General features: G+C 44.8%; 2 protein-coding genes across 2 annotated transcripts; both read right to left on the bottom strand.

Annotated features, from left to right (window-relative positions):
* Positions 1 to 237: 237 nt before the first annotated feature.
* Positions 238 to 14,929, bottom strand: LOC116945084 (protein AMBP-like). The gene is made up of 9 exons (XM_032959191.2): positions 14,705 to 14,929; positions 12,652 to 12,794; positions 10,491 to 10,561; positions 9,369 to 9,485; positions 5,487 to 5,588; positions 3,474 to 3,520; positions 2,822 to 2,885; positions 1,766 to 1,933; positions 238 to 483 (listed from the first exon to the last, which is right to left on the bottom strand). Exons 1-9 carry the CDS (start codon positions 14,813 to 14,815, stop codon positions 311 to 313), a joined length of 996 nt encoding a protein of 331 aa, XP_032815082.2. The 5' UTR covers positions 14,816 to 14,929; the 3' UTR covers positions 238 to 310.
* Positions 14,930 to 18,024: 3,095 nt separating this feature from the next.
* LOC116944994 (protein AMBP) lies at positions 18,025 to 26,939 on the bottom strand. Its single transcript, XM_032959011.2, has 6 exons — positions 26,766 to 26,939; positions 24,322 to 24,464; positions 22,852 to 22,922; positions 21,091 to 21,210; positions 19,606 to 19,707; positions 18,025 to 18,391 (listed from the first exon to the last, which is right to left on the bottom strand). The coding sequence occupies exons 1-6, from the start codon at positions 26,880 to 26,882 to the stop codon at positions 18,339 to 18,341; spliced, it is 606 nt and encodes a 201-aa protein (XP_032814902.1). The 5' UTR covers positions 26,883 to 26,939; the 3' UTR covers positions 18,025 to 18,338.
* Between the last annotated feature and the right edge of the window lie 46 nt (positions 26,940 to 26,985).

The raw sequence follows: 26,985 nt of genomic DNA, 5'->3' as shown, positions 1-26,985 counted from the left end.
AGTAACGGTCTCTCTTACATCAACTGTTGAAGAGATGCGTGCCACACTTTAAACACACTGCTCTGGAAGAGTTCCAAATTAACACTTTTTCTCATGCCACAATACTGATGATGATAGCAATGTTGGTGGCCCTGAGAGGAACACACAAACAATGTAAATATGTCCCGTGCTTGGCTTTGTGGCTCCTCCAGTTGCCTGCCTCCTTGCAATCGGTCACAAAAGCTCCTTCCAGCCGAATTATTTTGGAATTACTTTATTGGGCTGCTCCATCATCATCACCACCAACCAACCACCACCGTCATTGGCAAAGTCACTGCGATACGCCGCAGTGCTTCTCGCACTCCTCCCGAGACCCGAAGCGGTTGGCATTGCCCTTGCACCCGCCGTAGTTGAAGGCGAAGCAGGCGCCCTTGGCGGAGTCAAAGGCCCATGAAGGCTTCCTGGCCTTGCAGCGCCCCACGTCCACGGGCAGCCTGCACGCAGCTGCGTACAAACCACAGATCGGGGTGGAGGAGAGGGGGGGGGGCCTTTACAGACTGCTGGGGCAAGTGCTGTTAGCGAGCAACTATGAAGCCCGACACGGCACACGATGGGGTGGGTGGTCAGCACCACGCTGACCACCCACCCCATCGTGTGCCGGTCCTAGGAGGGCCCAGGACCGGTTCTGATTATCGTCGCCGGTATTGGTGGCCGTGAGCGGGAATCGAACTCGGGTCGCCGCCGGGTTCGCTGCGCTCACCGCTACCACTGCCGCAGCTGCTTACGCACGCCATCGTCATTGCATTTAGACAGGATTTACACACACACACACACTTGTAGTTCGTTGTTCGGCGATGGGATTAGTGTGGGTTGAATGGGAGTACCACCCACTTCTTTCGCAGACATTTAGCCAGCATGGAAGAGTTGGCCAACATAAGGGGGAGCCTTGGCGCAGTGGTTAGCGCACTGCGTTGTGAACCAGGCCACCTGAGACTCATTCCCAGCCACGGCCAACTTCACATTCTTTAACCCAGCGGTAGGCTGATGATTTATTTTTAACCCATTTACCGCATCGTGATTTTCAAAGCAAATAAAAACGTGTAATTTTTTTTCAAACATTTGATAAAGTGGTGTTATTTGCTTTAAACAAATTTTCAGGTGGATTAATTGATGGTTAGAACACAAAGGTAATGTGTGGAGATAATGCACCAGTTCTGAGCTTCCACGAGATCAGCTCTTCTGGGAAGCTGCGTGGGCAATATGCGTTGGTCTGGTGGAGAAAGCACTGCTGATGATGATGAAGCCACTGCGAGCACACTCTGTAGTGTTTCAATGAATTCACCTGCACACGTTGTCACCTGAGACTGGAGAACATAAGGTGGCCTTTATTGCCTCCTCAACCTGGAGCCATGATCCGCTATTACATCAAACATTGGTGAGAAGTCCCATATGCTGATATATCAATTGAGTACAATGTCTTAATGGCGACATAGAGCCTTGTCTATTACAATATTTAACCGTTCCAAGATTTGTAACGCGCCATATTCTCCAAAAAAGCTCAGATGGAAGCGCGGATGGCACCAATAAAGTGTTAACTAAACAGAAGAGAAAATGCACGTTTTAGTCTGGTCTTAAACACACCGATTACCTACAACCCACCACGATAGCACGGAATGCAGCATACGGTCCTTTGTGCTGTACGTGATGGTGAGCTGAACGTGTCTCAATGCTGGCCACCTGGGTTTCAGTACCAAGCCATTAGTGGTGTATCCCACTGGGTTTGTACCTTCGGTGCGGCAGGTGCTGAAGCACTCGTTCTCCGTCGTGAACCTGTTCTTGTTCCCCAGGCAGCCTCCATAGACGAAGGACTCGCAGTTCATGGACGTTTTGTTGTAGTAGAACTTGTTGAACATTCCAAAGCACGGGCCGGAATCGGAGGGCAGTAGGCAGAGCTCTGCGGGATCAGGCGTGCTTTGTGTTAACTACTTGACTGGTTGCTAAGTTCAGTTTTACTTAACCAGTCACTGTAATCTGATTTACTTAACTGGTCAGTGCAATAGCGTACTGAAAGGTGTCAGTAATGATGCCAACGTGATGTGTAAGTTGATACTCTCTTGCTGCAAGAAAGCTTCATTCAACCTTAAGACCGTGTTTCAGTAGGCTCCTGTATTGGGATAATTGTGTAAACATGGCTTGACCTTTGACCTGGATACCCCATAGGAGTTCCAACATCCCACATTCAAAATAATCTCCAACTGTTTGGAAGGCCTCTGACCCATTTTCACTCGAGCCAATGTAAACATGCTTGATGTTCATCCAATTCCATAAATGAGTGGCGCGTGAGAGGAAACCAGAGTATACCACAGATATATTCCGGAATCCACTGCTCTACTGTCATCTCCTGTACACCTTGCATAGACTTTCAAAAGTGTTCAGTTTTTTAAATCTGTGATCTACTCAACACTGGCGATTTTTTGTAAAGTCAGAGACCATCAGCATCGCAGCGGTAAAACTGCAACGAGTCACTTTGTCGCCACAAATAAATGGTCATGATTCTGACTTGAGAAGCCATTTGCTGTTGCAAGGCAACTTGCCGATGCATTGTGTAATCGGCTTTGGAACAGCGCATTCCTTGCAGGAATATACCCAGTAAACGTGCAACGTTGGCCCAACGCGTCCATGTTTACTGGGTATCGTGTTTAACGTGGAATTTTGTCTTCACTGTTACAGCAGATGTAGCTCAGTATGTTTTTGAGTATATTATTGCTATTTATTTGCAGCATAAAATGTATATGTTTTTGAAGAGTTTGGTGGGATATATTATTTCTGGGCCTTAATTCACCTTTGTTTTCAGGTTGAAATCCAGAGCCTTCTTCCTCCGCTTCCATAATGGCACGGGGCACTCGCTGTGAACAATATACAGTATAGAAGCAGCTCAAGCATTCAATTCATCTGATTAGCTGTTACTACAAAACAAATAGTTATGAAACCTTTGTTCAAGGTGCTGATAGGAGAGACCACTTACAAGGATATTTGAGGACATATATATGACATTCTGTTCTTCTGTCTGTCGAAGGAATACTTGACACTTTTACAAAACTACAAAACCGCTAAATCAATTCCTTTGAAATTCATCACACAAGTAATCCATACTACTATCCAGATCCGTATAATGTTTGGACAAGATTGGCATTGAAATACTTCTGAAAATGCATTTTAAATTATAAATAATAATGTAATCATATGTACAAATGCTATTATAATGTGTGTTAGAATACGTGTGCGTGGGTGTTGGCGCATAACATCTATGTCCATTGAGTTTTCATCATTTCTCAAGCACTGTTTGTGCAGTAAAATCCCCTTACAAATCTTAGGTTCTATTAGGACTGGCGAGCCAGCTAATTTCCCTTGTTTTCTTTGTGTTATAATAACACTGAGGAGGCCTTCATCCAGCAGTGGATTGATCATGGCTGATGGTGATGATGATAACGCACCCGCTGTGGTACGAGGCCCAGTCCATCTTCACCGGCAACGCATTCCTCTGAGAAGAAAAGATTCCACATCTCGATCTGATCGCATATACTGCCCAACGCGCTGCCGTTGTTGCAAAACATATGTAAAGCGTCTACCCTTTGTGTCCACGTTACCTGTGCGTGAAAGATTAAGCCATGCTTGGTGCAAATGAGCTGTAACAAAATACATAACTCATTCTGTGGTGCAATTATCCAGTACAATGACGGCACCATTCATTGCCGGTGTTGGTTATATATCATTGAAGGAAGACCAAACGAAACACACACACACACACGGCTCTCATCTTGCATACACCGTGTACACGTGCCCCCGTGCCGTGTGGTCTGCGCTGTTTGACATGACGTTAAAGCTGTGTCAATGAGAATAAAAGGCTTCAAAGTTACATTCGAGGTTGTCGATATGACACTGTCGCGACGTCTGGCGACATCACTTCTACAACTAAACACACATTCTTTGGAGCAGCCGTGCACTAACTCAACACAGTCATCATCAATTATACACTGCCTTAAAAATAAAAATGTGTAATAGGCGATGTTTCGGGCAATGGTCTTTCTTTATAGCACATACCATATACGTATGTAGTGGATTAACACGCGCATACAGGGGGGGGGAATGGCAAAGACGCGCGAGTTATGGACCAGTGGGGTTACATGGGGCCGGCCAGGTGTGGCGGCGGGTTAACTGTGCGGTACTGACGGGCCAATTAATCTGGAGAGCGATGTACGGCTGTGATTGGCTGGGGTTGCTGTCAAGGGCGGAGTGGCGCCGGGATGTCTGGGAATAGAGGGGGGCAAGTAACAGGTGCGGGGGGGGGGGGGCGTCGGTGGCACGCGGCCTAATTAATTGGTTGGTAATGAGAACGGGGACATATTCGGGAGACGGGAAGAAGGAGTGGAGTTGTCGCTGGGACTGGAACGAAGCAGGTCGGGGAGAACCGGAGCGAAGACATAGGAGACAGAACAGGCTAGCAGTAGAGTAGAGACGAGTAGAGACAAGCAGAGAGAGACAGGCAGAGAGAGACGGAGTGGGACATAGACAGGCAGAGACAGCGATACAGCGTGAGACAGAGACAGCGAGTGACGGAGAGCGATAGAGACAGCGAGCGACGAAGAGAGACAGAGACAGCGAGTGACGGAGAGAGGCAGGGACAGCGAGTGACGGAGAGAGACAGGGACAGCGAGCGACGAAGAGAGAGACAGAGACAGCGAGTGACAGAGAGAGACAGAGACAGCGAGTGACAGAGAGAGACAGGGACAGCGAGTGACGGACAGAGACAGCGAGTGACGAGGAGAGACAGAGACAGCGAGCTACGGAGACAGACAGAGACAGCGAGTGACGGAGAGAGACAGAGACAGCGAGCGATGGAGAGAGACAGGGACAGCGAGTGATGGATAGAGACAGAGACATCGAGTGATGGATAGAGACAGAGACATCGAGTGACGGAGAGAGACAGGGACGACGCAGAGGGACAGTGAGGGACAGGGGAGGAAGCGGAGTGAGCGAGACGGGTGGAGCGCGGCGAGCGAGCTGCGGCTAAGCGGAATGACGGAGTCGTAGACGAAATGTGAAGAGTTGTAATAAAAGTGGTGTCGGAGAAAACAAGAAAGTTGTCCACGTCAAGTCGACCACTACACGTACATTACTGAACTTGATAACAAGGCTATCAAGTGGGTGGGTGAGTGATTTGGATATTGACCTCTGATAGCAAATGGAAAAATAAGAAGACGCCTACAACTTTGTGAATGTACTAGTGACATCGGTGCACTGTAAAATGGTGCCTGACTGTGGATTTTGAAGTGTCATGTTCTCATGAACAAAGATTAAAATCCATATTGGACAGGCCCGATAAGACACACCGCCTCGGTGTGAATCTACAGGGTAGGAGCTTGGGTTGTCTTGGGTTGCATGTTCCATTGTCTTGGGTTGCATGTTCCATTGATAGTACGGTTCTTAGTGCCAACTCCAATTCTCACCATCATTAGTGAGCATGAAGATCTGTTCATCGGTCAGGCCAAGCTCCAGGCAGAGGCTTCGGAATTCATCCATGAGGTCGTCTCTGATTTCCTGGGTCCTGGCTATGATAAGAGACACACATTAACATGCACATGAATCATCATCATTCCCTACTGTCTTCATGTCCAGACTTAAGACCATCCTCCTCTCCTCTGCTGCTACATAGGTACAGCATAAAACAAAAGAGTCCATGATTTCCCCCCAGCCATGTAACCTTCTATCTCCAAAACGTATGGTCACATCTCCCGTTCTTTTGCTGGTTGCATAAACAATTGGGCAATTGTTGGCACCAGCTCACCGTGCGGCTACCTTCCTGCTTGTCTGTTGTTCCTTGTGCCTCCGGGTCATTGTCTCTCTCCTCGAGAGCGAGCAAAAATACTGTGCGGTGCGTTACAAGTTGAAATTATTTGTACTATTCTAGATGTTGCTTCAATCATTACACATTCACCGGATGAACTGCAGGGCATTTCATCTTCTCTGTGGGGTGATGTTGGTTGACAGAGCTGTTGACAGTGTGTCAATCTGCTCTACTCGTGTTTTTGTTTGACTTTTGTTTCATAATTTATGTTGACTGATTGTGTTGTTTATTGTTCAAATGGCTTTAATGCACAGCCTTTTGACATTCTATAGAAATGCACTAAAGACCTAATATCAGCCTCATAATGTTTTACAGTTTTTATTGCGGCTTCAGACTGTTATAAACTTATTCTTAGTTTTTTTCGGTAAAGTCACGTTGAAGAGAAACAACAAAATAACAAAATATATATAAAAAAATAAAAAATTCTCACGACGTTTCGACCATAACTCAAACGGTCATCATCAGGTGTGTCGGTTTGCATAAATTTATTTTGAAAACGGCATATTTTTATATATATATGTTATAAACTTGTCAAAAAATGCAGATTGACGACAACACCCAGGAGTGAGTGACATCTGCATGCAATGGTTAGATAATATACTGACCAATTACAATCCAGTACACAGACACACTTTGATAACCTGCCACACATAACTACAACCTTCACTGAAAGCAAAGCCATCCAAGATGCTATTCATCTGTGGAATCTTGGTGCCATCAAGATGACCAACAGCCATTGTCTATCCACTGCTGGATGGAGGCCTCACAACACCATCTGCCGTCACTCGCAGTCTTGCGACGCCAGGATCTATCTCACTCCTGCACGGCATCTCATCTCATTGCTCATTCTCCACTGTGCTTATTCTCTCAGGTGCGTCCCCTCTGTCATCAGTCCTGTCCAGCAGGCATTATTCGTTCTAATGGTATGTGCCGCCCGCACAAAATCACACTTTAGGATTGGTCATGAACTGATTTGACGTGTGGTGGTGAGCAATTCCATAGTTCAGATTTGTTTAGCTGACGCGGGCTAGAAATCCCCAACAGAGCAGGTGAATGACCGTTCTTTGACCGACTAAACAAACCTTTCAAATCAACCTCGCTTTAGCTGGATAAGCAACCCTTGCAGTCCCGTACTGATTAACTCTGTTTTGGCTGTAAACCTGACATGGTAGTGCACAGATCTGGCTATCAAATATGCTAGGTTTTCAGATAAAACTTTACCTCCCTGCACGAGCATTAATCGTTGAGACTTGGGTGAACTTCTGGACCTGCCTTAATGTGCAGGCCACCGAGTATTTGATTTTTTTTTATATGCCTTGTCATATAAGTCATCCCGGCTGTTAAAGATCAAACTTTGATCGACGATTTAAAAATCAAGGCGCATTACATGACTGAAACTGTGATGAAAAGATGTAAGTAAATTACTGTCTCTTTGTTCGTCAATAATTCATTGATATTCAAAGCAGGTGAGAGCCATGTGACCTAGGTTTATGTTTTTTTGTGTTTTTAAAATGTTTTATTTTATGTTTTTTAATGGGGTTTTTGTTCGTCAATAATTCATTGATATTCAAAGCAGGTGAGAGCCATGTGACCCAGATTTATGGGGTTTTTTTTGTTTAAAAAAAAAAAATTATGTTTTTAATGGGGTTTTTGTTCGTCAATAATTCATTGATATTCAAAGCAGGTGAGAGCCATGTGACCCAGATTTATGGGTTTTTTTGTCTTTTTAAAATGTTTTATTTTATGTTTTTTAATGGGGTTTTTGTTCGTCAATAATTCATTGATATTCAAAGCAGGTGAGAGCCATGTGACCCAGATTTATGGTTTTTTTGTGTTTTTAAAATGTTTTATTTTATGTTTTTTAATGGGGTTTTTGTTCGTCAATAATTCATTGATATTCAAAGCAGGTGAGAGCCATGTGACCCAGATTTATGGAGGTTTTTTTTTTTTTTACAGGGAGCTCGATCACAAAGCAATACAGTATATATGTAAACTAATAGTTTAAATATGACAAAAGGCATAACGAAACAGCACATGCAACACTTAATAAATATTGCCAATTGACTGTATATATATGAAACTTTCATTACAATGTATACGTCTCAGCTATATAGGATATAATGTAGTTATGGTATATAATATAACATGATGTAATGTATTATTTGTTCATCAATGACGAATAATGTAGCCAATGTTTGCATCTCAAACAAACGATGTTTTTTTTTAAATTAACGTTGGCACATGTAAATGAGTCATTGTTTAGGAGTAGAATTAACTGGCTAAACATTAAAACTTTACTGCAAGACGTCCCTGCCTTTATGTTTCTCTTGCCATGAATGACAAAAAAATCCTTCCTGGACTCAAATCTGAGAATGAAAATGTGGAATATTCTGGCTGTTAAAGATATACTGTATAATTACTAATTGAAACGTTTTATTTTTCTGATGGCCTTTCAGCTACTGAACCTTTGGCACACATGCAATTACCGAGTAACTCACATGACGTATAGTACATTAGTCGTACGTACCACCCTTAATGAGCACAAAGGTTTTCACGTTATCTTGGGGACAGAGTTAAACATTGCACCTTTTGAATAGCACCTATCATTCTTACGACAAATTTGCAAACATTTTGGCTGAGTGTGACCTCAGGAAATGTAGAAATATTTTTTTTTATTTTCCACCACCAAAAATCACCCAGGATCCATCTGATGCCATTAGGTCTCAGAAGCTAAGCAGATTTTAGCCTGGCTATTGCTTTGACAGGCGACCACCATGCACCATCAAGGCTATGGGGCTACCTGGTGGGCAACAGAGGGCAGTGAGCAAAATTATTTGCTAAAATAATGTACAGTACGAACTTCTATCCTTTCACCTCTATGCTCCCTGCCTTCACTAACCCACACCTACCAGCACAACGTGTGGTTAAATAACCCCCCCACAACCCACACGCCCTGGGGAGGCCTTCATCCAGCAGTGCACAAGGGTTGTCCCGCTGCGAGAACACATCCCTCCTGTTGCTGCATAGTTCCAGTGACCCCTTGTCTCTAGACGAGTGCAATTTAAGATCATGTTTCTCGTATATAAGGTCTTGAGTGGACTAGCTCTCCGTCATATTCAAGTGCTAATTCAATCATATTGACCTATAAGGTCCTTAAGATCTGCTAGTGGTGCCCTGCTGTGAATCTCTCGATTTCGATTAAGTTTTGTGGCGATTGGGCGTTTATTGTGGTGGCCCCAAGTTGTGGAATTCCGTACCTGCGGAGACCAGGTTATCCCACAATGTTGATATATTTAATTCCAGATTAAAACACATTTTTAAAATATATATTTATTCTAATAAATTCTGTTCTGTATTATCTGTGTCCTTTTCATAGCATGGCACCTTGAGACATTGCGAAAGGTGCCTAATCAGTGCAAACTATTGCTGCACTGTTAAATGATGCATGTGCAGGTGTAACGTGTCAGTCGCTGCGATCACCCACACATCAAGCGCAGGACCTTGACAGATTTGTCAGACTCCTTGTAGGCATACATCACGGCGTACTCATTGTAGTTTGTGCGCACCACGATCATGTTCATATGGGTTGGCTTCTTCCATGCTGCAACAAAAAAAAGCAATGACGATGGTCAGAGTGCATTGAGGGTTAATAGAGAAACCACGAAAGCAGAAAATAACAACCGTTTAAATGGGAATTATTTCTTCTTGTGTATGGCAAGGAGAAATTTTCAACGGAATATGTGTGTGTGTGCATATGGAGGTTATTGAGTCATTCAATAGCCTATGTGGAGGCTTGGTGATTATCGGTGATGTCGCCTCCGAATCAGCAGTGTGGGCAAATTCACGCCCAATATCATCGACATCCACCAATGGGAATATTTTTGTCTGCTGCAAGAATATCACCATAATATTGTACATTTCGATTTTGACGTGACATTTTTTGTTCTTACGTAGTTTTTACTTTAGTTTTTCCCACCCAAGTTGTACACAGTACTGTATTTACAATATATTTCAATCACATCTGTATTATAAAAAAAATATCTCCTTGATGTAATGCTGTAAAAATAACCTTACTTTTGTAACTTAAACCCTATACCCCATAGTAAATCCAATGCCATGCTGGTTGTGTGGGGCTGTTTGACTATATTTAACCATGCTGGTGTAGTGCAGGTTGGTGAAGGGTGGGGTGGCCCAGGTCCAGTTCACGAGCCACAATATTAGTCGTGGTCAGGAATCTCACTCAAGTTGCCGGTCAAATCAGCCACCATTGCACAATAAAGTAACAGTTAAAATTATAATTTGACATTTCACTTTAGAATTTGCATTTCATCTAATCTCACACGCGTTTTTTCATTCAGTTGAGATATCATTTGCCACTCATTTTAGCCGTTGCCAGGAATTAAACCCAAGTTACCAGGTTTTAAATTGAAAACTAATTTCTTTAGAACTGCTTTTTGTGTTTAGTTTAGCACGATTGGCTACGTACGGTGCAAAATAAATTCAATATACATAGATACAGGCTCATAATGCAGTATGCAAAGCAAGTACTCCGATCACTACATTCAAGACTCATGTGACAGATCATGAGATGTGTGGGCAAACGCACCCATAATTGTGAAAAACCTCCCGTTGGCGACCATGTTCAACGTGGACCTCCTCTGGTGGCACTCCCCTTCTCTGTTTAAACAACAGGGAACACGTGTCCATTACAGGCATACTATAACTTATCAACCACAATCGATCCACTGCTGGATGAAGGCCTCCCCAAACCATCACCATCTCTGGCAGCCCTGTGATGTAACAACTCATATAATTGTTTTATTATGCTCGTTTGCCCAAGAAAGCCTCACTGAGTCTCATGGATATTTTTCAGGACGCTCTTGCCAAGTGTTTTGCAGTAGGGAAGGCGATGATTGCTCTGTATATTCCAATTGAGTAATTTCTTCAAACTTGAACCATGAAGCCGGCACGTAATGCCCGCCTGCTCTTGCGAATGACATTACATGATCTGCAACGTCTACTGCCAAGCAGACTGTGCGTATATTATGTAGTTTCCATACTCTTTGGTTCTATTCGGTAAAGTCACATAAAAAACAACAAAAAATAAAAAAAAATTCACGACGTTTCGGCCACAACACAAGTGGCCTTTATCAGGTGAAGGGACCAGACTGTCTAGAGGAGTGTCTCAGTGTCTCACTCCAGCGCTGTCCTCTAGACAGTCTGGTCCCTTCACCTGATGAAGGCCACTTGTGTTGTGGCCGAAACGTCGTGAATTTTTTTATTTTTTGTTGTTTTTTACGTGACTTTACCGAATAGAACCAAAGAGTATGGATCCTTGCAGTCACGAAAGCTTTAAATCTAGAATTATGTAGTTTATTGAACCGCAGTAATTTACAGGACGGCCGCCACTCTCGAACCGTGAACCTCTCCGAACTCACGACCGCTGACCAATGTCACTACCCCAAACAAGGACGTACAAATATATTCATATTCTTAGTTTTTTTCGGTAAAGTCACGTTGAAGAGAAACAACAAAATAATAAAATATATATAAAACAATAAAAAATTCTCACGACGTTTCGACCATAACTCAAACGGTCGTCTTCAGGTGTGTTGGTTCGACGTACAATGCACATTACTCTCAACTATCACGATCAAGTTAATTTTGCGTTCAATTTCCTGCGTGTAGATTTTGTTTTACTTGCACTTCACGCTGTTTCTAATGCCACCACTGCAACGTGTAACCCAACATCACGATTTATCAGCACGGTTGGCTACGTACGGTGCGAAGTTCCACATACGTACTGTGCAATATATATGTTTATATACACTTGCAAGAGTGGGTTTTTGTTGTTGTTGTTGTGGCGGACAGTGGTTGCAGCTGTAATTGAAACGGTGGTATTTTCTCGTTTCATGCAACTCGTCGACTGAGAGGTTTTCAGTAACCGTAGCGCCAAAGCGGCAGCGGCTACATCAGCCGAGTTTTGATACTGACAGCTTCTTAGCATAACTGGTCTAGCGAGGGTCCACAGCATTGGTGTAGTTGTGACGCTGTGTTCGCATTTCAGTCATCGATTAGGCGTGATATGGAAGGTGTGTTTACAGTAGGAACACCCTGGCGGATATATTGGCAGGTAAACCGATTGCTTTAATTAGCAATGGGAAAAAAACAGGTGGCACATTCCATACAAGGCAAACCGTGAATGCAATTTCTCCTTAAACTACATATTGTCGTGCAGGCAGACAGTAATTTTGCCCTAATGACTGTTAATTAAATACATTTGTGATGTTTCAACTAATAAAACCCAATTGTCTAATTTCATTTCCAAGATTTGGAATCGATCGTCGGGTTGAAGTCGACTCCATTTCAAAATAAAATCCATTATTCAGGCATCGACTCCCCATCCCACGCAGACTTTAGCTTTGTGAACCTGCGTTACAGGGCACTATGACACAAAACCCTGCAGCGTGACCTTGTTTAAAAAAAGCCAGTTATGTTATACAGACAAGTATTAAATACGGGACAGAATGATCCGATGTTGTTTATCATACATTTTGGCCCAAGCGCTATCTCTCACACTCCGTGTACATTTGAATGAAGGAAGTCTGCGACGCTGAATTTTGGGCTATAAATTTCGAAAGAAGCTGGGGCAAAGCTGGGGCAAAGCTGGGGCAAAGCTGGGGCAAAGCTGGGGGGAAGTTTGGCCCCGTCCCGTTAGCCTCTGCAGCTACCACAGGTAGCAGCAGTGGGTTGCCGGGGTACGTTACCTGGCCTTGGTGGAGGTGACGGTGAACTTATCCTCCTCCTCCCCGGCCACGATCTCAAAGGAGCCACCCCGGTGCTTCTGCACGTGCCCGGGCAGGTACTGGCAGTTTCCGGCTATGGACACCACGTACCATTTCCCCAGGAACTGCGCGCAAGCATCCGCACGCAGGTAAACAACAAAAACAACAAAAGAGCAGCACCACAGCGCTTGTGCCAGGCTACTGGCAAGGAGGTCGAGGTCATGGCAAACACCCTGGTTAACTTCCGTAGATGACTGGCAGAATCACAATCTTTCGTTACACCGGAGGAATCTGATGAGCCATGAAGCTCTCTTTAACAGATGTCCAATCATAGACGCACCGCCTTTGCTCCCGACTGCCCAGGTGAGCACACACAAACACAAGCGCAGCAGGCACGGGTAGCCACAAACACAGGCGACCTCACCCGCGCTTGCATTTGATTCAACTGCTTGGGACGAGTGTTGTTTGCGAGCGCCTATTATCGTATGCATGTTGAACTTCTTTGGCGCCGTACGTAATCAACCGTGATAATCGGCGTTGTGGCTGTCATTGGCAAAGGATGCTTGGGAGTGGTGAGGCCATCAATCATGATCATTGCTGCCTTTTTCGCGCTCTCTCCTCAAGCTGATTTAGCAGACCATGTTATAGCAGGTACACACTTTAGGCCGAGTCAACCTACGGGCGGTGCCAGTATACATTAAATATGTATTGTACTTTTGTTGCAGGAGAGAGTTGTACCCGTGTCTTAGTTTGTAAATATAAATAATGCTACAATCAGCACTCCAAATGCGGTTTTCGGTCTGAATACAGCTGTAATTTACCCACTATTTTTGACACTCGTGATTCAAATGTATTTGAGCTAAAATTCAACATTGCCATGAAAGTCATGAACAATTTTGATACACCGTGCACAATATGTAACGGTAACTGTGTTGGGCTATGTATTTAGCTCGGGCCTTCTTCTATCTTAACTGCAGTGATATAGCACAGTACGAGGTACTTTGAACTGCTGATTAACGATTAGATCGGTTCTCCAATCTGACGCTTTAAAAACTTTTTTTTATTCGGAACGAAACGAAGACTACATACGAGAGTATAGAAGAGCCGTGCATATTACAGAATCCCCCTTAAGAATCCGTGTAACATCCCGATGCATATGATTAAGTATTGCCTTTAAATTTCATTTTTAGTGTAAGGTAAAATGGCCAGTGCCCAATGCAAGCTTATATGGTGCACTGACTACAGATATCAAAAGTAACGCACTTGTAAAACATTCAATTACATAGGCAATTGTGACCAAGTGACTTGGTTACAAGTTTAATTATGTTTTAGGCTCTAATAAGAAGCCAACATTTTACAACAAACGTAGTCAACTCTATGCTTATACTGTAACTAGAAAATTCCATAAGCCAACATTTCTGAAGTTGGGTCGCCAAAATAATATGCCCCGGAGAATGATTATTTTCACTCGTAGGGTATCAACCAAACATTCTGAATGGCTGATGTCGCTGACTAAACACCTAAACCAGGCGCCGGCAACCAACATAACAAAAAGAGCCTCTTATTTTCGATTTTGGTAAAGATCTCAATTTAACACGTTGTATGCTTTCGCGACCAATATCCATAATAGAGGGGGGGGGGGGGGTTTGGGGGGGGGGTTAGGTCGCGTAAATATATAAATGTGTCGTTCTCTGATGAAAGATCTCAATATTTGAAGAGCATGCACAGAATGCAGTGTGAATGACGGTGTCACGAAGCAGCTCCTTAAAGAGCCGCGCGCGATTCCGGAACCGCAGGTTGCCGACCCCGTGGCCTAAACTATGACCCCCGTAATCGGTGAACCGAGTATTTCGCCTCCTGTTGCGTCTGACCCTAAAGCAAAATAGCGAGCAGACGAAGCTTCACAACCTGGTTACAAGTACAATAAACGATCAACATTGTCAGTCGTAACGGTATGTACAATTATGAACGAAATAACTCGACGAAAAATGAACACGGTATGTCAGTAGATCGGCCGGCCAGCCAGCCAAGTTACCTTGGTCACGTCAAAGTTCTCCTGGGCTTGAACCTCATCTTCGCTGGGGTCCGTGGGCGCTGCGTCCACATAGAACACAACCCCCAGCAGCAGGCACAATGCGAGCTTCATGTTTTCCTTGTGGCTTCGCACGCCTTTTGCTCTCTGGCTCTCTGGCTTCGCTCTGGCTGCTTGCTGCTTGCTTGCCCTCTGTGCCACCGCCCCCAAATGGGTGCCCGGTGGGCACGTTCACAAGTCACCCACCAAGCCACCCACCCACCCAGCCACCCACCCACCCACGCTGCGCCAGCACCCCGCGCGTTATCGGCAGCACCGTCAGCATGTAGTTGATCGGTGCACAGGGCATGTTTGTGAAAGATTGCACGGAATTATTTGTGCCTTGTGTGTGATGCAGCCGTAATGGCATTCTGCAATGTGTGTGTTTTTTGTTCTCCCATGTGTTTGCGTGAATGCGCTTTGCACGTGACTTTGTTTACGTCAATAGTCATCAGTCCTTTTACAATGATCGTGATGACACTCGTGTTTATCCTTGGTACCGTGGCTAGCGCTTTGTTCTATAGACCTGGCGACCTGGACTGAAGTTGAATGGCATTGCTAACATCGTCCCCCCCCCCCCCCTGCAATGAACAATATTGTGCAGGAAAGTTAGACAGCCACCATGACAAAGGAGCTGTTCACAAAGAGCTGTGCAAACATGTCATGTTATTTTTTTTTATATCCTGTGATGAGGATTATACAAAAGATCTTCCAATGATTTTCCTGTTCAAAGTAGCATTTTGTTATGTTACATTTTTTTTCTGGCTCTTATTATTTTTTGTTCCATTCCCCGGGTTCCTAGGAAAGTTTATTTCAAATTCCTTCAAAATTATTGGAATGAAAACAAAGAAGACGTTCATTAATGTCCCAGCAGAAAACATGACTACCAATGGCATGGGCTGCTCAGAGCACATGACGAAGTCTGATACACCACATTGTGCACTATAAATAATAAGAGAAACATTCTCAATGACATTGTCAATTTTAAACCAGCAATACTCGTCGACCTTAATTTATTAAGTTAATCGCAGCTTATGATTCCCAATGATGATCAATCATGCTTGAAGGTTAAAATAGCCAAAGGCTCCCATAAGGCTATTTTTACACTTGAAATACTGTTACATTTGTTGATATGGGAGTGTTATTGCCAGATACCATTATCTGCACCAGTCAGCAAAAATAACTCCACATTGATGTGTGCAGGTAAACGCAGATAACATTGTGAATTTTCTGCCAATTCCGGATGACTTCTCTTATATTCATGGTAATAAAATTAATTTAGTCTTGCCAGGGGACACTTATGGGTGACTCAACCAGAGATAAACACGACAAATTAAATCAAATTTGCACCATTTGCATGTCATTCCTTTTTCTGTGAAAAGCAGATGATTCGAAGACTCCATATGCATATAGTAGGATTGTTTACACATTAACTATCACTGTAAATATATGTTTCATTTCTTTCGCACCGTAAGTAGCCAACTAATCGGAGGTGCGGGGTAATATGGTTCATCCCATCCAGTGTTCAGAACCCATATCCGTCTCATGTCAAACATCGCCTCCAAGTGCCCTACTCACTCAGCTACAGTGTATCCACTGAATGATGCCGAGTTTTTTTTAAGTCTAGTGGAGCGGTCAGAGTTGTTAGCACAATGCAGTTTTAACTTGGGTGCAACGTTGACGAGATGTTAACTACCTCACCCGTGATACAGGAGGTCGTTGGTTCGATCGCGACCTTGACACCTGTATATTTGGAGTTTGCATGTTCTCCACGTGATCACGTGCGTTTTTCGCCGGGTCCTCCGGTTTTTCCTTCCACGTTTAGAATCGGCATGCGTTTAGAGTATTTGCCTGCTTTTAAATGTCCACGCGACAAGCCACTTCCTTTATTATTTGTGGCCAGGTCGCTTCTGAAAAAGAGCAATATGGCTCGATGGACCTTACCTGGTAAAGTAAAAAAAATAGTTTAAAGTTTACTTTAAATCTTGTCTGATGTGAGCGTACCCACACTTTAACCCCCACTGCACGAGTTTACGAGTGCACCCATTCATACTGCTTGGTGGACAGGCGCAGGGAATAAAAAAAAAACTTGCTCCATTGTCTCTGCCGCACCAGGAGATCGAATCCAACCGGCGACCTCTGGAACGCAAGTCCAGTGTGCTAAGTGATACACCGCAGAAGATGTATGAGAATGTATTATATTGGAAAATGTAAGCATTGGACATATTCTATGAGTGTCCAAGAACTTAACGTCTAAAAGCTGTTGCTCATCATGAACAGGTTTTTTTTTTACCCCTTTCGTATGCAGTCGTTAGTGGAATTCTCTACGGTGAATCTCGCTCGTGAAGAATTTCCCGTGGCTTTCGACCACCCTGTCACAGTCCTCGCTTACAAATACATCAACCACACCTCCAGACAGTCGCGTAGCTATCAAGCGAGTGTGTAGGCAGTGCCACTGTTCTCTCCATGGTCGCGTGGATTTTTTCTGCGGGTCCACTGGTTCCCCTCACCACACACATTTTAGAAACACGCGTTTGGCTGCTATTTGCACACGATAAGCCACTTTGTTGACCTAGTGGGCCTTACTTGGTAAAATAAAAAAATATCTTTTTTTTTATAAAATCGAAAATAATAACTGCACCCAGGTCCATGAGCCGAAGCAGGCCAATCTCTGAGCATGTAGAGTAGGGAAGGTTGACAGAGGACGCCATTCCATTTCATGTATCAGGGCCCATGCTGACCAAGCCATGCAATCGCCTCCACTATTGGCCACAGGTGGAGATTGACTTAGATATTTTGGGGGGGAGGGGGCAGGGGTTCGCTTTGTCCCTCACATTAGGAATCGCGGGTACATATAAAACATTTATTTCTAATCCTAATTTTAAACCACTGAAAATAAGTTAATAAAAGTGCTCAGTTTGGGGAGGACATTGCCCCCCCCCCCGTGCCCCCCCCAAACTCCTCCCATGCTCTTGTTCCTCCTCCCTAACAGGAATCATTGAGAGCGTCTCTCTCCTTTTCATCATGGGAGGAACGGTGCTGAAGAAGTGGCCATGAAATGGAAATATCGCATTGGATTGAATCCATCCATGCAGAGGTTTTTGAGCGTTAACCTCTCGTACTCCTCCAACATGCCAATCACTCCATTATAGAATTGGATAAATATTTCATAAGGAGGACCTTCCTAAACAAATCTAGAGACTCGGTGAGGCTTTGTTGCACAAGCAACATATATTGCCTTGTTATTAGTAAGTCACTCTGAATCACAAATCATCCGTTTCAAATGCAGTGCACAAATCAGCTTTATTTTCGTAATTTCAATGTGGCAGTCATTCACACTCTCCTTTTGAGATACGTTACAGTTCTAAAATAAAGTCGGCAGAATATGATCATGGAGGTATTCCATCTGGAAATACCGACAGCCAACACGTGCCAACTGACAACGATAGTGCAAGCACTGCCATGGGAAATAATAATCTGCCGTGTGTCATCATATCTCACATGCTTGATGTAATTTGCGTCTATATGTGCGATGAACACGTCTTTTAATGAGGATCCGGCTTGTTCTACGCGGGTAGATATTGGAGGTTGTTTACTCCTACAGAGTGCGTGGCACCGGAATCAAACCCTGTTCTCCAGCGATGCACTCGTCTGAAAATGACAAATCACAGTAATCGCATTGTTTGGTTCATCCATTGTCTTTCAGCAGACGAATGTCGGCAGAAAAAGCAATGCTGCAATTACAAGGCAGCGATAGAGTATTACTTTGATGCTTAATATCGATTGGTACACGCACGCTGTATCTTGAATCGGGCGCATGAAAATAATTTGAACAATTCATTTTGTGCAAACTATATGCTGATGTTGAATTTAGCATAATAGGGGAAATAGAGCCATATGCTTGAGGCAAACCCAACGGACAATGCAGGTGAGACAGAAAAATGATGAAAATGAACTATTCTTGAATCCAATTGCGCTCCTGAATTGTGACAATTAATTGTATTTCTGCGAAACTGAATCATATCCGTATGATTTACCAAATTTCACTACTGCAATCATTACTCTCACTACTTTCCATTGTCAATGATTGTCGTAAAATATAATTTTATATTTATAGAGCGCCTAAGCTCAAGGCACTTTACATAGTTTCAAAAGCGGTATCAAAAATCTGGTAATTTACATGGCAGGGGCGTGCAAGGGCCGAGGAATGAGTGACCATGACAGAGGGCACCTGGGGATCACGAAAGGGCAGGGGAGGGATGGCACTGCACGGAGTGGAGTGGAGTGGAGGGGCGAGGGGAGGGAAGCGAAAGGGAATTGGCAATGAGGAAGAGGTTGAGGCTTTGAGAGAGGAACTGAAGGAGGTTAAGGAGCGGGGTGCAAGGAGGGAGAAGGATCGAGAAGGGGACTGGGCCCAGGGAGGAGGAGGGACACAGAAACGGACAAGATTGGGAATGAAGAGGATGAGAAGCGACATGCAAAGGAGATGAGAGAGGCAAGATAAGGTTGATCAAGGCCATCGACAGATGTAAAGGCTTAGTGTAAGGTATTTGACATAACAGCGACAGTCAACGGGAAGCCAGAGAAGTTGAAGGAGGAGAGGCGAAATGTGAGAATTAAATGGGAGATTTCAAATTAATCCTTATCAGACTCCAGTATTCTTATTTTTTAAACCCTTCTAGCTTCAGGACAGCATTTCTTCAACTCCATTCCTCACAGCCCCACGCAGTGCAGTTATCCGTGATTGCATACCACCAGGTGCTTAATTTTCACGAGAATCTCAAAAGCTTTGTCATGACGGATGGCCGAAACGTGGGGCCATCGTGAGGACCGGAGTTTGAGAAACAGTGCTCCAGCGCATGTACCGGTGTAAGGCAGTGAGAAGACGTTCTCCTCTGCGAGTCCCATCTCCAGGCTCAAACTGCGGAATTCGTTCATGAGGTCCTCGCTGACGTCCGGTGACCTGGCTGTGAAATAAAGATGCAAGATTTACTGCTTTCATGGTTGTGCGGCATAGCTCGAACGTGAAAGCCAATGAGTTTTCGCGTTGTGCTGCGTGTTATTTGGCACGATGGCTGACGGTTTCGCTCCACTTGCTCGCTCCCAGCACGTGGAGCGGACGCTCGGATGTCGTGCTGATGAGCAAATATTCAGTACAACTAAAAAACCACAGGATTAAAGGTTCAAATCCCGTGTCGGCTCTGCAGATTGAGCCACATGACAAAATCATGGCCTGATTAATGTTTAGCACCGAGATGACCTGTATAATCAACTTGATTTGAAGCTTTCGTGACTGCAGGAATTACTCTGTATAATGTTTGGTTGCAAAGTACTTTTCTCTTATTCTCATGCAACGAATGTCCTGTCGATCAACATGCATCATCACTCCATCGGTATTATTTCACGTATCAATGCATACATTTGTTTACTTTCCTCAAAACAATTGAATGGCATAGATTAAGATGCATCAATCAATGAGGTTTGAGAACAGTGGGGTTGAAAGGTGGGTTAAACATAAATTACAATTTGCAGCCGTTTATCAATCCACTGTTGGATAAGGCACTCCATACACCATATCGGTCATGTGGGTCGTTTAACTAAACTTCCCCCCCCCCCCACGACTGGTTAGTGTGATGGATGAGCCGTGATCTAGATGGCCCACTTTCGGGCGGATGAGCCACTGGGATCCTCCAGTTGCCTTCGTCTCCTTTGCTATTGGATCCAAGTCCCGTGCTGATTAAGCATCGTGTGGAAACTAACGCGCAAAAGTGTCCTCGCGTTGTTCTGCTCACGCGTAGGCGTCCTCCATGAAAGAAAATTGCGTACCCACGGAACCCTAACAATCATCGCTGTCCATGGAGAAGCATCGTACTCGACATCAAGAGATTCCAGTAGATGATCATGGTTAGTGTGAGTTGGTGAAGCGGGGAATCATAGGACCATATATGATATCAGTCGACACTTATGCTAGCTGCGGCTCGGAATCGAACACCGTTTTCCGGGTTTAAGATGCGGTGCAACCACTACGGCACATTTGTGTTTTTATATAGAGCCCGGCACTTGGATGCCACAATCACAATACTGGCGTATGAGAAGTCACTGCGTGTAATTATCCTGCCACACGCTCTCTCACCTCACTCTCCCACGTCTCACTATTCCCTGGTCTCTCTCTGCCCTCCCCAGATCTCATCGTCACGCTCTCCATTCCCTTCCGCCTCGCCGGACTCATCCGTCGCACAACCTCGGTGAAGAACACTGATCAGCTGCCATTTCTTTCTTATTATTCTTCTGCTCTCTTTCCGGCCCTAGAACCCAAAGATCACTTTCACCGCAACATAACAAAGTCTTACCCAGCATGCGCATGGTCCGTATGATTTTGCCCTCCTTAACTTTTCCGTAGTAGAGTATTCCGTACGTCTCGTAGTCGGTGCGTAAGACCGTCAGGGTCATGTGCCTTGAGTGTCTCCATTCTGGACGGGCGCGCACGGACGAGAAACGTGTCGAGTTACGGGGCGATCGCGTGTGCCCCTTCTCATGCGTTCGTTATTATAGCGAACAAAACAGTAGAGTCTCTCCGTGCGTTCGCGTTGTACCTGCAGAAATACTGCATCGTATCCTTCTGCAGGGTATCCGTAGAGGTTTCGTTCCATTATGAACAGTTATAATGATACGGCAGAATATGTGAACCCATACACTTTACCCCATATTCTTGTACAGGGAAATTGAGTTTTTAGGTCCATACGGCGTGCAGCCGTTTCAATGCGGGCAAAAAAAAAGTCTTTGTTCGTGTTCTCCCTTGTGATGAGACGTTGTAGGATGAACATTGATATTTAGAAGGGCACGGGGTGACCGGTAAGGTCTGAATTTGTCCGTAATAAAGTTGGCACTGATAAGGGGTTGACAGGTGTGCCATAGTTTGAGCTAGTTCACTGAAAATGAAACTATAGATACGCTCGCATGAGTTGATGGATTTCAGCCTTCTAAACCTCAATATATTTGTTAATGACACAAAATCGTGTCTAGATTCGAGGGACACCCAGGTATTTTACCCCAGTTTCTGGGGGTACAATTGTTTCCGATGTTTCTGTCATGTGCTGTTGAAGATACCTCACTCCAAAATGAATATGTTGCCAAAATCTCAACCATGCAGTTCAAACTGCTGTGTAATTATAATTAATTAACAAATTATATTTTTGTGATTGGCACCAATTTATGTGGAATTTGGATGTGCACTTTTGTTGAATTCTGACAGCTGAGAGAGCTGTGACGTTATGATTGTGCTTATCAGCGGGAGATAGGTGTTTACCCTAAACACAAAAGCAGCTTTAAATAAATGAGTTTTTCAAGCTAGATTTAAAAGTGCATAGCTCCAGTGGCTTCCGAATATCGGAAGGAAGAGCGTTCCAGAGAGCCACAGAAGCTCACCTGAAAGTGTGCGATGCAGTGACCGTCTTTCTTACGGCTTAAACATATATGATAAAAGGTTAATGTGAGCAGCCCAGAAATTGCTTGCTCACATCACCTGCTGGTGGAAGGACGTCCACTAAAAGAGGGGGGGGGTGCTCTAGAGAGCCCCTCCACGTCGTATTTTGGCCTCCTCTTCCATGCTGGGCAGATATCTCGGATGAGGTTGGCGTACCAGCTGATAAACGAAACTGTGGTGAACCCATTTATGCTGCTGGGGTGGACAGATGTGGGGAGGATTTAATAAACGTGTCCACGACGTACAATGCATTTGTATGTACACGTATGTAACATTGATGTGCATTCATTTATTGAACTTAAAGAAAATACAGAAACAATGAAATATGAGTCCGGTAATGTAAACATGTACGTGTATACCTGTGCATGTACGTGTGTTTGGTCGGGCCTAAACATATGTATTATGTTTCTACTTTAGGGAATGTGTAAATATGGTTCTACGTGTATCAACAGTGCATGTGGACATGTACCTACATCTATAAGTGTATTTGTATTCTCAAGTATTGTTACATGCGTGTACATATTTATACATCTATACACACATGTGTATAGGTCTCTGTGTATGTGTGTGTATATATTGTCTGTTTCACTGATGGTTATTGCGTACAATAGGTAATGAATTACTGTACTTGTAATGGTGAAGAATTTCCCATTTTCAATCAGCTCGTAGGTGGAAACATGCTGGTAGCATGCACCATTTCTGTGGAATCACAGAGCATCATAATAAAGCAGGCAAAATACATTCAGTCATGATCACTCAGACATTCAAATAGTGCGGTCCTGCTTAGAATGGCATTGAGAGGCGGGTTAATGACATCCGTATTACAAAAAGTGGGCTTGGGAAGTACACGTAGCTTTGAAGGTTATGGTCCAGAATTAAACCAGACTGGCAAAGTGGGAATAAAACCAAGAATCCGGGAGGATGATGGAGCAATGAAATCGATTCAAGTGCCAAGTGCTGGATGGATAATTGCACCAGAAGATCTTGAGAGGTGGTGCCGGCTTGGCATAAGCCTTCATCCAGCGGTGGATTATCGTGAGTATCAAGGCTAAGCATGTAGTTCTGCTGCTACTGCAATAATAACTATTGGCCACGATCAGCCATGATTTTGTCCACTGGGATGAAGACCTTCCTAAGCCATTGCCATGTCTCACAGCCTTGTGGGGCCACAATGCATCTTTAACATCTGCACGTGAGCCAATGCCATCGCTAGATTCCCACGGTAACCATAGGTTCTAGCGCTTTTGGAAAACTGAACTTACTGAAACTCAACTCCGAGGAGAGCGTGTATAATCGGTGTGAATTACCTGCTGTGCCATACGGATCAGAAACATGGAAATGAACAAAGACAATCAAATAAAATACGAAATGTGCACAAAACAAGGGGAGACCTGCATACCTGGAATGCCACTCGGTGGCAGAATGAGAAACGTGGGTTGGAGAACATAGCTAAGTTAGAGATATCGTATTCATATCGCACCTCCGATTAGCAGGATTGGCTACGTACGGTGCAAAAGACGTTCAACATACTGTTAAGAAAAGTTGGGCTTGGGCAGAGCAGATCGCGAGAAGGGTCGATGGCCTACGGTAGAGCCAGTGACCGAGTGGAGTCAAAGGAGGGAACATGCCAAAGAACACTGCAATAATGAACCACCAAAATCAACATATCTGAGCAATACTCTAGGAAAGTGGTGTGAAAAACCTATATCTTGTCATCTGATAAAGTTATAAACTAGTTTTAGTTTACCAGGTAATGCCCGCTGAGCCATATAGCTTTTGTCAGAATCGACCTGGCCACAAATGATTAGAAAGCGGCTTTTCATGTATAAATCTATAGCAGCCAAATATTCTAAAAGTCACGTTTCTAAACGTGGAGGCATACCCGGAAGACTCGGAGAAAAATCCACACGACCACAGGGAGAACATGCAAACTCCAAATATACAGCAGGCATCATTAGGGTCGGGATCAATCCCACGACCTCCTGCATACCAGGCGAGGTATTTAACATCCCGTCACCGTGGCGCAAGCCCACTTGTTTAGTGCAGTGACTGCGCCAGCGGCAAGACCTCGGGACCCATGCAGGAAGTTGTCGTTTACTTGGACTTGGTGGACGTGACGGTAAACTTGTTTTCCTCCTCGCTGGCCTCCATCTCCATCTTAAAGCTCGTGCTGAGCTTGGTGTACTTGGCCACGTAGTTGCAGTTGCTGGCCAAGGCGGTCACGTACCACGTGCCCAGGAACTGCCGTTCAGCCGGGGTGAGAGCGACGGGTTGTACAAGATATTTTTAACAAAAGGGCATCGTGCCGGCATTTCGGTGAGCACAGATTGATTATGATAAAGGCGACGCAGAATAATATAGCAAATGGGGAACCTTTTCTAGAAGCGTTTTGCTTCCTCCCACACAGCTTAAAGGACGCGACCTGGGCTTGGCTGTTTTCACTCCAACGCTATCCTCATGACAGCACGGTCCCTTCACCTGATGAAGGCCACTTGTGTTGTGGCCAAAACGTCGTGATTTTTGTTATTTTATTTTTTTACCTACGTGACTTTACCGAATAGAACCAAAGAGTATGGGGAACCTTTTGTTTTAAACGTGGTAGGATTGCACCGGCGAGTGCCGGAAGAAACTTTGAGTGGGATTTGGAGCAAGGAGAGAGAATTGTAATACCGGTGGCATAGCGTAATTGGCATGGGCCCTGTCCAATTTGCCCTCTTGGTAGCCTGGCACCTGGGCGCCTCCCACTAATGGGCCCGGGTGCAGGTTGCCCACCACCTGTGTACACTCGCTCGATAGCCACGTCCTTGGCATGTAGGAGATCGTAGGTGCACTGTGCTCGTGCAGCCCACAGAAAAATAATACGGAATATCCAGGACATGAGGCTTTGCGCCACCACCGCCACTTGGGATTTGCACTGGGAGAGCGGGGTAGGGGGGGACTCTTACTAAGTCTGGTCGTCAAAATGTCCTGCGAGTCTGTAACCAAGGTTGGGGAACTTACAGGAAAATTTCATCTCCGTTTTACATTTCTCGTAAAGTGCATCAAGTCCTCGCTTAACGCGGGGGGTTGCATTCCTGAACATTGCGAATTCGCCTTCAGCGAGAGTAAGTTTCCCATAAGGAATAACGCTCAAGGTGGGGGTGCCGTTGCAATATTTCCTTAAGTATGATATTTGTAACAGTAATTTATTTAAATATAAAGTATGAGAGAGAGATATATGGCGAGTGAAAGATGAGGGAGGGAGATGACGCAACGCACACAAGGATGCCGGCACAAAGACAGAGGAAGACGTTCCACCGTGCGTCACACAGTACCACAGCACCAACTCACAGCGCCACCGAACAGCGGTGCCAACACCCACGCCGCTCTGAAAAGCAGTCCGTCATGCGCCAGACTCGCGTTATAGCGGGCGCGCGTTAAGCGGAAGCAAAGGTTCCGTAAAAAGATAAACCGCGTTGAAGCGAGAACGCATAGTGTGAATGCACGTGAAATGAGGATTTACCGTAGAGAACTTACTTGCACCTGTACCTGACTTTTCTGCCGCCTCTCGCTCTCACGCTATATTTGGACTGTTTTGGGCTTCTCGTGTATTTAGTTTGTGACCGTTAAATACCTCGTTTGTTAGTTGTGCTGCAATATTCCTTAGGGACCTTGTACTGGTTCTCTTGCAATATTCCTTGGGGACTCTGTATTCGTTCTCTGCAATATTGATGTTTTTTGTCTGTTGATGTTGCCGGTAGTGATGGGTTCACGCACCTCCCTTGTAAAACAGCCGGGCAACTGGCTCGACGGGATCGTCCGAGTAACAAATGAAAATAAACGTTGACGAAAAAACGTAAACTTTAAAATGTACGATTGCCCAACATATACTATTACTACTATTTTTATTTTACCAAGTAAGGTCCGAGGAGCTTTATATAGCTGTTTTTCAGAAGCTTACCTGGACACAAATTTTCGCTCAACAAAGTGGCTTATCACGTGGAAATTGATATCAGCCAAATACGCTTAACGCATGTTTCTAAATGTGGTGGGAAACCCCGGAAAACCCGGAGAAAAATCCATGCGACCAAGGGGAGACTGACATGCAAACTCCAAATATACACAGGGGTCAGGATCGGGATCGAACCCGTGACCCTGTGTGCCAGGCGAGGTAGTTAACATCTCGCCACCGAGGCCAAATGCAACGGGATCTCGAGAGAATCTCACTTTTTTCCTCACTTTAATCGAGGGTTTTCATTGTAAGGATAAGCGATACATTGATCCGTTTTGTGCGTACGGCTCAGTACGAGCCACATCTTCTAATCTCCAAAATCCTTGCATCCCCTGCATACCAGACGAGGGAGTTAACATCTCGCCCCCTGCCACTCCCGCCGTCCTTTAAACAAGATGACACAACGCAGGGGCTTGCCCCCAGATAATTGGCACAAGAAGACTGGTCAGCGCTGTGTGACGGCGGTGGTCAGCGCAGTGTGGCAGGGGTGGTTAGCGCCGAGTGGTGGTGGTGGTGGTCAGCGCCGCGTGGCAGTGGCGCGCGACGAATACCCGCGAGGCGTCAAAGTCCTCCTGTGCTTGGACGTCGTCCTGCGCGCCATCGGCGGGCGCTGCGTGGCCCTGACATAGGGCGCCGAGGAGCAGCAGCAGTAGGCACGCGATCCGCATATTTGTTGCGAACCGTTCTCCTGTCGACGAGCTTAGCAGAGAACTTGCAAATTTGTCCGGGCACCGTGCCTTGCGGCCCTTTTATATTTGTGGCTGTAAACCA

Source organism: Petromyzon marinus, chromosome 22 (genome assembly GCF_048934315.1).
Source record: "Petromyzon marinus isolate PM22_M1 ecotype Great Lakes invasive population chromosome 22, UKy_Petmar_22M1.pri1.0, whole genome shotgun sequence".
Classification (NCBI taxonomy): domain Eukaryota; kingdom Metazoa; phylum Chordata; class Hyperoartia; order Petromyzontiformes; family Petromyzontidae; genus Petromyzon; species Petromyzon marinus.
The sequence above is the reverse complement of the archived record's forward strand: the minus strand, read 5'-3'. Positions and strand labels throughout refer to the sequence as shown.